Source organism: Seriola dumerili, unplaced genomic scaffold (assembly GCF_002260705.1).
Source record: "Seriola dumerili isolate Sdu_G_001 unplaced genomic scaffold, Sdu_1.0 BDQW01000002.1, whole genome shotgun sequence".
In the NCBI taxonomy this organism is placed as follows: Eukaryota; Metazoa; Chordata; class Actinopteri; order Carangiformes; family Carangidae; genus Seriola; species Seriola dumerili.
Genome location: NW_019174257.1, coordinates 505838 through 518972, shown reverse-complemented (window position 1 = coordinate 518972; position 13135 = coordinate 505838). Strand labels below are relative to the sequence as shown.

The 13135-nt window shown below is 37.3% G+C and overlaps 2 protein-coding genes across 4 annotated transcripts in view; one reads left to right on the top strand and one right to left on the bottom strand.

Annotated features, from left to right (window-relative positions):
- Window positions 1-399: 399 nt before the first annotated feature.
- Window positions 400-7647, bottom strand: cdkn2c (cyclin dependent kinase inhibitor 2C). 3 transcript variants are annotated; one of them, XM_022769775.1, is made up of 5 exons: window positions 7482-7647; window positions 7107-7196; window positions 6187-6319; window positions 4666-5023; window positions 400-1549 (listed from the first exon to the last, which is right to left on the bottom strand). In XM_022769775.1, the coding sequence occupies exons 3-5, from the start codon at window positions 6316-6318 to the stop codon at window positions 1545-1547; spliced, it is 495 nt and encodes a 164-aa protein (XP_022625496.1). In that variant the 5' UTR covers window position 6319; window positions 7107-7196; window positions 7482-7647; the 3' UTR covers window positions 400-1544. The 3 variants fall into 3 exon arrangements, with proteins under 3 accessions (XP_022625496.1, XP_022625649.1, XP_022625575.1); XM_022769928.1 differs by lacking the exon at window positions 6187-6319; XM_022769854.1 differs by lacking the exons at window positions 7107-7196; window positions 7482-7647 and having other exon boundaries at window positions 6187-6354.
- A 1192-nt stretch (window positions 7648-8839) lies between these two features.
- The window catches only part of faf1 (Fas associated factor 1), a 58966-nt gene continuing 54670 nt past the window's right edge, over window positions 8840-13135 (top strand). The window contains exons 1-2 of the mRNA XM_022757521.1: window positions 8840-9118; window positions 11971-12039. Coding sequence (XP_022613242.1) covers window positions 9059-9118; window positions 11971-12039 — 129 coding nt within the window. The 5' untranslated portion in view covers window positions 8840-9058. The remainder of the gene's footprint in view (window positions 9119-11970; window positions 12040-13135) is intronic.

The window sequence follows — 13135 nt, the reverse complement described above, 5'->3', positions numbered from 1 at the left end:
ATCCTCTTTAAATGTCATTATGGTGGTGATGTTATTCATCTCCATGTTCCATCTGCTCATCTTCACCTGTGTCCAAGAGTTCATAAATGGACCAGGTCTATTAGCACTAGATTTTACAAAACTAAATAAGAAGATACCCCCGCATGTCTGAACACAAACACATAAATATCTGGTTTAATATGAACTCAGGCAAAAATTGTTCCAAAACAGTGTTGGCATAGCCCAGAATACAAATTAAATAGTTTATGACTATTGATATTTTGGAAAAGCCACTGTAATTTTTCTCATCCAAATATTGTTCAAATAAGTGACACACACACACACACACACACACACACACACACACACACACACACACACACACACACACACACACACACACACACACAAAAGCTGGGATTAATTGCTGTCTTTTATTGTATGATTTTCTACATAAGACAGCAATATTTTCGGTTTTCACAGTCATATTAATCAAGCAGCAGAGAAAGAAGTGAGAAGAGAAAGAGAGCAGAGAGAGGGGAATTTATTTATTTAACATTTTGTCTCATACGATCTCTCATACTATTAGGGACACCTCTCAAATGCAGCATCCTGCAGTATGAGTTGAATTAATATTTCTTTCATGTAGTGTCGATTATAAACTTCACACTTAATACTGTTGTATTTTATGTCACATTGTACAGGTGGATTTAGTAATTGAAGTGTGCAGCACTCCCACGTGTTACTGGCTTTGAGTGTTAATGAAACATAGCAGCAGTAGTGAGACTTTCTAAATTTCTCTGCACCTAAAAAAAATATAGATTTTTGAAAAAAAAAACAAAAAACAGGCAATGCGATACAACAGCTCAGCCATACAGTCTACTTTTACAAAGATAATAATGTTCAGTTATAATTGACAGTGGTAATTCCACTATGTTTAGCATATTCTTCTTCTACTAGGTTCTAGTATGCAGTGGTGTTGAACTGGACTGCTTTAGATTGAGAGTTGCTTCTAATGGTTTGCCCACCACATTTAAAAACAAGAAACACATTTGAATATAATGCAGTCCAGTGCATCACTACAATTTCAACTATAAACAGGTGAATTAACACAGAAAGTTTTAACAAAAACTTGCTATTGCTTTGTAAAGATTGAATATATATAGCTTTTACTGGATTGCACTAGAATGTATAACTCTACCAAATTAAGGGGCCAGAGAGTGTATATTAACCATATATTAATCAATTAGTGTATTGTATAATTTATTTTTTCTATCCCAAATTACCAGGTTTTACCAATAAATATGTGCTTGGTCTCCCCTTTCCTTTCCAAAGCATGTAAATGTTGGTAAGTGTGTAAATATCCAAACAGTGCACACACTGTTTCATTATTAGGCCAATTCAGCATTATAACAAGCGGGGCATTCTAGGAAATATAAAATAAAATAAAATGTTAAAATGTCAAATTATCAGCAAGTTAAAAGGTCAGAATAGCATAAGACGGTTTCAGACAATCAAGAGTCCATCACAATGAAAGTCCTCTTCTTCATCCTCTTTCTCCTCCTCTAGTCTGTGAGAGATACAATATGGATACAATATGAAAAATAAAGATTGTGATAATGTATATATTTAATTATTGCACACAGATCCATAAAAGTAAAAGAAAAAAATAAGCCTGATCATTTTGTTTATCATGAGACATGAACAAAATGTGATTTTACAAAGGAAATAATCAGCTTGAACTAATATATATATATATATATATATATATATAAATGAAAAAATAAAGCCACATAAAAGTCCATCTGGAATTACAGAATAGTAAATTCTTTGTAACTGCTTTCACAGGTTTGACTAGCTTCACACACAAACTCATTCAATAGCTCATGTCTGATTATGATTCAGCCTCCTCTTCACACTGTCCAACCAATCCAAGCTTTCTGATTGGTTGGACTTCCGGACTGAAGCCCATATATGGGTTGACTCCTCCTGCTAGTTTTTTCTAGTTAATCAAAAAGAAAAAAAACCTGACCACCTCTTCCCCAGCCTGGCTTTTAGGCCTGCGCGCTCGAGAAATCACACAAAGACCTTTTCGTTATTTTTTAAATGTGGCCTTTGGACCGTAAAGAAACATTTAGTGAACCTCAGGTCTCTCGGTGTCACCTGGGCAAAGCTCTGAAGTGTTTTTAACACGTGAAAATGAGAGGTGAGGGTCATAATCCTTAGGAGGGAAATTAAGCTGTGAAATTGTACCTTATCGTTACTGAACCGTTTATTTTTCACATGCACGCAGACAGGGTGATCGAATTTAGTCACAAAAAAGGTGTAGAGGACTTTAGAGACAGATTAGAAAACTGAAAATGAAACCGCGGCCTAGCTCCACAGTATATCGCCCACACACCGCTTCAAGGGATTTTACTAACTTCCTTCTATGAATGTGCAGTGTATACTATCGGTGTGTATTATTAATATGCTGCAGTCACACTATGTTTTAAGCAGGGCATTGACAATACGGCTCATCAGACGCTAGTGTGACAGGCAGGCAGAGGATGCGCGTTGACACACGCTCAAATGCCTGAGAGAGAGAGTGTAAGAGAGAAGGTGGTATATTAAAGACACCACACTAAAGGAAATATTTTTTATTCTAAATAGTTCCTCTATTTTTGAAATCGAAACAAATTAAGGAGGAAATAGTTTGTAAATTGTGACAATAAGGTCATTCAGCTGAAGCTCAGCCGTGTGCGCATATTTATATGATTACATGCATTAATAGGAATCATGCAGACCTATGGCTGAGCTATAGACTAACTTGACATTAATGGATGAAATTTCTTTAAAAGACGTTTTAGCTAATCAGACCGTTAAATGAACATCTTACTTTATTAAATAGCACTATTTAATAGTAATTAAACATATTTTTGTCATTGAGATTTACTAAAAAATTAAAGCACTAATTTAGATAGAAAGTAATCAAGTTGTAACTAAATGGGTGTATATAATGTTAAGTTGTCAGTAGGAGCACACTGATGAACTGGTTTTTCTGCTTCCTTTTTTGTTTTGTTTTGTTTTTTGTTGTACATTTTCACACTTGGTCTGGTCTTTGACGCCTAAATCTAAATAAATATGTCATCAAATGAATAAAGCTTTAAAACAGTGTAATATTAATGATGACAAACAGTCCTAAAGCCCAGCCCTATGTTGTAGCCCAGACGTATTGTACATACACTATGGATACATTGTGAATTAAAGCTGAAAAATAACAATAACAGCTTCAGTAATCAACCACTTATGGATCATAAAGCTAGGGACAGAATCATTTCTAAACATATGTTGTAAATAATTCGCTTGTAAAAAAAATAAAGAAGTCCGTGTGGGTGTATTGTAATGACTGTTTTAAAATAATCCGCTTATAGTGATCAATTTAACTCAGACGTGAGCACTATAAGCGTTTCCTCTGTATTAGAGTCACACACAGCCACACACTTGTTTTTGTCACTTGCAGGATGAAGTTCAATTGATTTGACACATATTAATTCATGGAAATTTCGCAGGAACCCTATTCATAACCATGTGGACACGCCAACGTTGTCTTTAACCAGTCTTAACCGGAAGCATATTTAAAGTTTATCACAAGCGAAAGTATCTCAGCTCCCTCTTCTGTCTCCCTCCGTGAAAACGTTACAGCAGCTTCTGGTCAAAGCCTTGAGTGGTCCTGTTGTGACTGTTCATCGAAACTATCATAATCAGAGCGCTAAACCTTTATTAAACAAAAATGGGAACATGAAAGAATGGTTATGACCACACTTTCAAAGGGACGTGGCCAAATGATTCAATTCATGTAAAGATGCCTTTTCATCGCGACACCACGGCTAACATGAATGGGGCTGTCAAACAACACAGTGTTGGCTAATGATACCACAGGGCAGAGGGGTTAATAAGCTAGCTGTTAAGTGTAGTTTAAAACAAAACACAACATATTCGTGTTTATTTAATTCAGGTTTGCTGGAGATGTATGCCTGTAAATGATATTGGCTAAGGAAAACAGTTAAATTACGACAAGGCGTTTAATACCAGGTCTACCATATCTGCTAAAAAAGTAATAAGGTTAATGATGCGTTCAATTTATAAGTTAATTTTCTAAAATAGACGACGCTCGCTGGGGTGTTTTCTTCATTAGACTGCTAATTTAAACTCACATTTAGCCATTACTGCTAATACTACAACAGCATGCTCGCTCATAGAGATGCAGTAGTCTATTTTTCCCCCATCCAGTCATCTGTGACCATGAATATCGAGTAAGAAAAATTTTAAAGGATTTTTACAAATGGTTTTGGTTTTACAAATATTAACGAATAAATTAAGGTTACCCATTTTCTTCATAAAAGCCAATACCGAGGCTAATGGGCCTATCGGCAGCTCTTTGAGCTCTGTCGTATAAACTCTGTCCTACACACCAGTTGTTTTGTTTTTTCCTGTTACATTTTGTTTTTGTTGAAGTGGAGTAACATTCACACTCTTTATTTATTAAAAATATTTTGGCGAAACAGCATATAGCTCCACACAGGGCCCAACTTCATATCGAATAGTACGTCACTAAGGCCTATGCTGCAGCAATTTAGCATTTTTAGAGGAAAAGATAGGCTACCATAGTATCTTACAATAGGCCTACATAATATCGCTACTCACTTGAGCTCAAATACTGGTGAATGTATGTGGCAGTGTCCATCCTGCTGTGGCGGTGCGCGAGCTGCGCGGCAGTATATCCCTGGCCGTTGACCGCTTGGGGGTTCGCCGTGTATCCAATTAGCAGTCGGACCACCTGCAGATGGCCCTCCCTGGCGGCCAGGTGCAATGGCAGGTTACCATTCTTATCCACGAGGTTTATGTTTGCCCCGTGGTCCATCAGCACGCGCACAGTGTCCACGAATCCTTCGCGCGCGGCGTCGTGCATCACGGTGAGACTGCAGGCCGGGTCGCGTATATTGGGGTTTGCCCCCACCTCAAGAAGAGCTTTAGCCACGGCGGTGCTCCCCAACATCACCACCTGCACGAAGAAAGATGGAGAAGAGTAGGTACACAGACTAGGAATAAATATTTGATTGTATCAATTTGCAATAAACCTATAGACTGGTAGTCTACGGCGTACGGCTTAAGTCATATTTGTAGGCTGTTATACATATAGGCTACTAGACTATTAACATTATGGACTAGTGCTAAAGTAATAATGGCCTATTAGCAATCCCAACTATTAACTAATTGATAATGTAGTTTTTTTTAAACATTTAAAATACATCAGAGCTGCATATGAAATGTGCTTTATAAATCTGATTGATTAATATTAGGGTACTAAAATGACTCCACTGCAGTGATGCACTTAAGATAGCCTATTATCATTATTATTATTATTATTATCATTATTATTATTATTATCATTATTACAGGTAGCAGTATTGGTAATATTAGCATTAGTTTTATTGACTTGCGCATGTAAAAGATAATAGTGCAGCATGTAAAAAATCCTTTTAGGAGCAGGCTATTGTGCAACTACAACAGGGTCTCTGCCACCATTTCCTCATCTCCACCATTTTGTTGCTCCTCTCTCCCACTCCACTCTCAAATTTCATTTGCTTTGCAGCATGCATTTATTTCATTACAATAATAATAAAAGGGGCTTATTTTATCTTTATTATAGCTGAATAACTCTCATGATAAAGTGTAAAAATCTATGTTGGAACTACATTAAATTGTGAGACTGGTGGTAAAAGAACATCTTCATTAAAAAACACAAATGTATTCATATGAAGCGATATATTTAAATATGACATGAAATAATTAATTACAGTCAAACTGTATAGATTTCAAAACAGTTTTATTAAACTAACTATTTTGATTTAGGGTATTTAGATCACAGTCTAATCTCATTTTTGCAACCCGTCCACAAATAACTTCATTTTATATAGGCCTATATCTTTATATCTCATTAGATTATTTACTTTTACATAACAAAGGACAAAGCCTACTGGATATTTAAAGATAAAATATGATTAGACCTTTTATCCTGTACAACAGCACAATAAGATGAGGAAGTCAAACATGCTGCTTGTCACACTCAAGTCTACACTTATTACCATGAACAAACTTTATGAAAACAAACGTTTTGCTACATTCACTTCGACACAAACCAATCTGAAGGAGGTCCACACAAACCTGGAGTGCAGTTCTGTTGAATTCATTAAATCCATTCACATTTGCTCCACCTTGTAGCAAAAGTTTTACACCATCTAGGTCTCCCCTGGCAGAGGCACTGCAGAGCTTGTTAGTCAGTAAGCTGTCTGCCATTCTTGTAAAAAATATAAACAGAGAGAGGGCAATATGTTTGTCAGGCTTTGTGGAAAACTTGTAGAATCCAAAACCGTAGGTCCTCAAATATATCTCGAAGACACCTCCCCACACTTACATCATACAGGGGCATGACCTACATAGCTCATATTCTGGCACTGTAAAAAAATAAAAAATATATGTATATGTATATTTTTAATGCATTAAAGAAGCCTAATGACACTGATTTTTGGGAGTAGGATATATGCAAAATGTTTTTGACAAAGTGGATTTAACTCCATATATCTTCAGAACTTCATCCTTTTCATATTTCAGCTTATCTTCAATGCTAACAGACAAAAAAAAAAAAAAGGATTACTTTTACTTTAACTTTTACCCAGCTCCATCCAAGAATCTACATACGTGGATATTACACAGTTTGCTTGTGACATTGCATGTGGCACTCAAGATCATAAATATGAAAACAAAAACAAGTATTTTTTTTCCAGTTAGAGCTCCATCTGGCATCCCTGACTCTCTCATGATCATCCTGGGCATGTGCTGCATTTAATCCAATACACTGAGTAGATAGCTTTATGTATTTAATGTACATTTTCCCAGATGTCTATTTATAGGAGACTGACAGAAGACATAAGTATTTACAACAGGCCTAAATGTTTTTCTATACACAGGATATAACCATACCAATACCAATAACAAGTATAGTAACCTAAGCTTAAATTTGTAGGCTTGACATTTGGTAAACAAACTAACTAACAAGCAAAAAACAAACAACAACAAAAACTTACTCTAAATGATATTAAAATCATAACACAAGCCTTCATTCCTCCATGCAGCAGTTCAGTAAGTGCCATCTTTTTCTCCAGCCGAGTAAAATGCTGAAAAAGCAACACAAAAATAACACAAGCAACAAAATACACAAATAAATAAACACATGAACGAATAAATCGTTATATCTGCGCATATTATCAAATGATGTGATGTCATTCACAGTCACTTCCCGCTCATTTTCAAAATAATTTACCAGCATTTAAAACGTGCATTTCTGTATTCGGCTACCATGTTTTAATGTCAGCATTCATAGGCAGATAGCAGTTGAGAGAGGAGAGACGATCTGCTCATAGATCGCACAGTCACGAGCTGTGTTTCATTTTCATTCCTACCCGCTGCGATGATCCGCCATGAAGCATGTCACTGCGATGTCCGATTGAATTTCTTTCAAACTCTGATGTCTACATGTCCAAACAGAGGAAAGGAAAGCTCCTAATGAAATATCCTCACTAACATCGCGGATGGTTCATTTGGAAAACAGACTGAGCTGTAAGAAACAGTGTGTTTGCCCTTGCAGCTTAGCTGTGTAAATAATATTTGAAATTCTTACAAAAAAAGATGACCTGGCGTGATTGGATAGAGCAATGATAGGCGGGACGCTATCTTAACGGAGCTTGGGAAAAGAAACCATGATGTTGTACACTGCAACGGTGATAAGTGTGCCCTGCGACAAAGACACTTAAGTCCTGAGAACGCAGTTACATTGTAGCATATTGATACAATCAATGTGTACTAGGTTACTTCAGCTTTATTTAGCGTATAATTTCCAGTAAAAGAGCAAGAGAAGCTTTATTTAAATAATGTGATCGGTTGGGAGCACCATCACTTTCCTTGCTCCATGCTGCCCTCTAGTGACGAGACGTTACATCACCCCTTGATTCGGTGTGTGGTGTAGCGCTGAGGTCAGGTGTATGTTGATATAGCTTACTGTATACTCATGAGCAAAAGACACATGCGCAGACGTATAGCGCAGAAGATAATAGACTGCCCATGAGGATATGCTCACTTTGATACGATTTATACAGCAAGCGTGCACACTTTAATCGACCAGATTTAGTGTGATATACTGTATGACAGTGTGGAAAAAAGAATAGTAAGATCCAATCGGGTCGCACAGTCCTGCTAGGAATGGAACTGTGGGTTTAATCCAGTCACGCCACACGCATTCATAATTGTGGGAATTGGTAACCAGTTTTAATTTTGCTCTATCGCCTGAAAGTTGAGCATATTAGTTAGTTGTCTGTGTAAAGTGGAACTTTTTTTGGAGTAATAGTTTAATTTATTGAACCAGAAGGTGTGAGGATGCATTTAGCCTATAGTCTGAACTCCACATCAACAGGTTGTCTTATAAACTCTGGAGTCCTTTGCTGTAAAATAACTTTAAATCCAGAACCTTGTGCTGGAAGTAAGCCCCTGTCTTACAGAATATCACATACTGTTGAGTAAGGGGTCTACATTTCTGAACATAATACCCAAGACAGATTGAATATTCAAACTGGGCAGGCGTGTTTATGTATTTAAGCACAGAGCGAAACGACGTTAATTTAGGGAGAGGGACATTTTTTCGTGGCGACAGCGTGAAAAAGAGGCAGAAAAGTTAACTGTGAGTGTCATCTGACGTCCTACTCGGCTTGAGATTTTACCTCATTGCAGCCTGTTTTACGGCAGCCGTAAAGCGATGGAGCTGACAATAATGATATGAGATAACTGAACAGTGCAACGTTACTTTACAGATTTTTGTGTGTCTGAAGCTGTTAAATCCCGACAAAGTTTAACATCTCCAATTTGCCAACTTCGCCTTCGTCGCCACGTCTAAGTAAAGTGTTTTATTAATATTCAGTGTCCTTCTGTGAGACGAGAAAGCGACGAGAGCCAGTGGAAGAAGAATTGCTTTTAGCCAGTCATTGCCATGGCCTCCGAAAGCGGCGATAGCAACATGGATAGAGAAATGATTCTGGCCGACTTTCAGGTGTGTCTCTTTTGTATGTCCCAAATATTGTATTCAGTAGTTACTAATCTGTCCGCTGTTGTTGAATTACCCTGTGTTGCTGTCAACAACAGTTCACACGACCTGACCGCCATCGTAAACACCAGACCTAAGCTGAGCTGAGCTTCTGTGGCTAGCACACCGAGCTAACAAACTGACAGCTTGCTAACTGAGTCTTATGGCAGTTATTAGCTGAAAGCTCGCTAACTAGACAATGGGAGTCCAAAGCTGCCAATCTAAACAGTGGCATAATTAGTGTTTCTCGCTAGTTTCAAGTGTGCTTGCTTGACAAATAACGCTGATCTAGTTGGCTAAAAGGAGAGCTACGGCGCTCACGTTATCTGTCAACTTGTTTACACATCGCCAGTTGTTTTGTCCGGTTTTCTAATCCTCGTCAGAAACGTTGACTGTCCAAGATACCAGGTTTTTAGCCCAATTTGCACGCAGGGAAGTCTATTTTGATCATTAAAAAAATACAGGCTACCAAGTATGCCTCCTTTTCTAAATGGCAGTAATATAGCGTCCATGATAGTTATAGCTTTGGACGATAGGGTGAGAGAGATGTCCTTCATTCAGATGAGGACAGGCCACAATAGACGTGTTGTTTAATTAAGCCACTAACAACTCCACTTTGCAAAGCCAGTTCATAGGGCTCAAACCTAAACAGTTTCAAACTTAATTTCTGTCTGTTTACACCTCAATTGAATAAATTTAATGCAAATTTCTAAAGAAGACACTGCATTTTAAATTTGTGTCCTACATTTATAGGTCTCACATAGGGCTACAATGCTCAAATATCGAGGTCATTCTTGTAATGTCCTCATGGTTGAGCTAATCATTCTACCTTTACAACAGCCTTGTGAAAATGTGTTTCAGATGAATGCAATGAGATACTGTATGATGATAAATTTGGGTAATGTAGTGATTAAGTGATATGTGATTACTGGAAGTCTGGTTAAGTAGTGTACCAGGGTTGTGCTGCATGAGATGGATGATGTTCACTTTAGTCAAACTGAATTAAAAATGACCAAACAGTAATATCTTGAACAGTTATTAATAAACCACTGTAACATGCAAAATATAAATATACAAAATATCTCAATACATATATGCAAGCAGACACCAAAACAAATAAGCCAAAGTCATGTAGACTTATGACTACTGGCCAACAGAAATATATACACTAAAAATATTGTGCTTAAAAAACATACATGTACATACACAACAGAATGAGAATTTATGACTGTATGTTTAGCAACAGAAAGCAGGATGTGTAAAGGCATTTTTATATGTCCTTTTTGTACGCCGTTTAAGCCATCATCACATTGAAAATAAAAACTGAAATTCTCCCTTTAGGGTGACTTCAACTGGGCATAATTCTCCTGGTTCAGTTGATCACTTTTTGCTCAGAGGTGACATGAAAATTTGTCAAGAATTTTATTGCTCTGTTTTACAAGAAAGAGGATGTAAACAAACAGATTAAAGCACACTGATTCTTTAGACTTGTAAAACATAACACATTTATTATCTGCTACATTATCTGCTGTGTACTGTATGTCCTTTTTACAGAGTTTCCCTGTCAACACTTTCAGCCTGTTATTATTAATGGTGCTAAGGTGATAAGATGATCACATCCTTGGTTTTAGATTTACGAAATATTCTTCACAAGAGTTTATAAACTCATCTTCAACAGGTTAATCGTCCTGTTCCCTGCCCTTAAAGTAAACCCAGGTCAACCGTATCATCCACATACTTCCGGATATGTCTGTTTCTCTGCTGGTTCCTATAGTTCAGGAAAACCAATGGAACAGGAGTGTCTAAATAATACCTTTTACTCAAACACTGTCTTTGTGTTCTCCCTGATATCCTATCCATAATCCATCCAATTAATAGTATTAGTAAAGCAGTTTGCATCATCAACTCCTAAACCTGCCCTTTAGCTAAACTGCATATTGTCTTATTGGGCCTTTTGCCCAGCTTCTCTAATGATTTCATGACTAAAGAAGTGCTCTAAAACCACTCAACCATTTGGCTGATCTTGTCTTTGGCACAGGTACAAATAAATACCGTTTCCACAAGGTTGGAATCACATAGCGGAAGATGGCGCTCAACTGCTCTGCACAACATTTAAGCAATTTTTCTCAATTTTTATCTTGCTCTGGGCCTTTTCACACCTGCATGAGGGATAGCTCTTAAACCCTGCTGGTGTCAGCTCACAATTTATTGTCATGCTGGTTATGTTTTGCTACTTGAGATAATTTATTTTGATTCTGTGTCAGTTACACTAACAGAAGGATCAGTTCAAGAAAGGACATGATGCCTTAGACTTTGGATCCTCTGCCTTATTTTGCACTTGCAGAAGATTACAAAGGGCTGAATCTAAGATATCATTAAGCTATAATTGGAATTGGTATATCCTGATGCACTTTGTAGTATCGCAGTCCTTTTTGTACTATGAAGAATATACTTTGCTTAGCCTGCTTTGCAAGAGGTAAAGGTATCATTTTGTACAGGATACAAATTCTAGCAGCTGAAAACTGCTACTTAAACGTACTTGTATGCATAATGTCTTTTCATAAACCTGGAAAATAAGTCAAGGCAGAAATCTGAGGAAATTGGTGGTCTTTTTTTGATCAAGACAACACTGAGTGGCTGTTGTCCTTTTGAAGACTGCCACCACTTTAAATATTATTGTTATGGGTAGTGCCATAGTGGTTAAAAATGTTATTGTTTATTGATTTATTGAGAAAGATCAGTTTTATATATAACTGCAGTATGTCATACAGTGCATTTCTCTCTTGTAATTCCGTTTTCTTTGTTTTTTCCTTTCACAGGCTTGCACTGGAATTGACAACATCGCAGAGGCAATCACTCTGTTAGAACTAAATAACTGGGATTTAGTGGTAAGTTCATTATCTGTAGACTTTTGACTTTGCTCTTTGACAGACAGGCGTAGTCCATCTAGAGTGCAAGTTCAAGAGGGCAGTTAACATCTAATAACACACTCTGTGTAGTTTTGTAATGGCCAAATTATTTTCCCCAGTATGTTTTGTTAAGCAGGCAGCATCTCAACGGGACTATCTCTACTTTGGTGACTGTGAGAGTGTCCTGAGAGGTGTGGCAGAGTAAATATTGATTTGAGAGACACTGTGAGAAAGAATAAGTCCTGCTAGGTTTGTTTTAAGTCCTGATGAGTCTGAAAAATAAGTAGCCCTTTACCGTGAGATGGATACTGGAGGGGGTCAGTCTATATTTAGACTGATGCTGGCAGGAGTTCATAACAGGCAGCAGCAGCAGCAGCAGCAGCCGCCGCCGCAGCCGCCGCAGCCGCCGCAGCCGCCGCAGCCGTAGTCCGAGCAATGGCAGGACTCACTGGACTCACTGCATCTGTAAATTTGATGACTTGCAGTTTCTCTGCAGTAGCTGGTAGTTTTTGTAAATACTGACAAAACAAATCTGTTTGTGTATATATGCTGTGTGAGTAAGGGGATGGTACAATCTAAGATCAATAGCTACATTCATTAATTATCACATTTACGGCATTTTCTTTTTTCCATTGTATATTTAACTTTTATATTTATATTTTATTTATATTAGTAACATCCACTCCTGCAGTATAATCCACTCCTCCAATGCCCATCTGTGTGGTCAGTATGTCATATTTATGCCACAATATGGCTAAATGCAATGTTTCGATCTCAATCCTTACACACAACGCGCAGTACATTGCCTACCTGATGCTCTTCAATCTGTCAAAACCATGCAGTCCTAGCTGTAAGTAGCTGTCTGTCATGATTAAAATCACATTTTTCTCTAGGTTTGTGAATTGCTGGAAACTGAAGTACACAACTGAAAAAAACATAGGTCTAGTTGACATTGTAATGTAGAAAAATTACATATTAAAACTTTAACTTATCATTTTAGGAAAAGCTCATGTTACAAGTAACATAAACAATGGCTTTCATTGCATTCAAGTGTCCCAGTGAGCCATGACAGTGT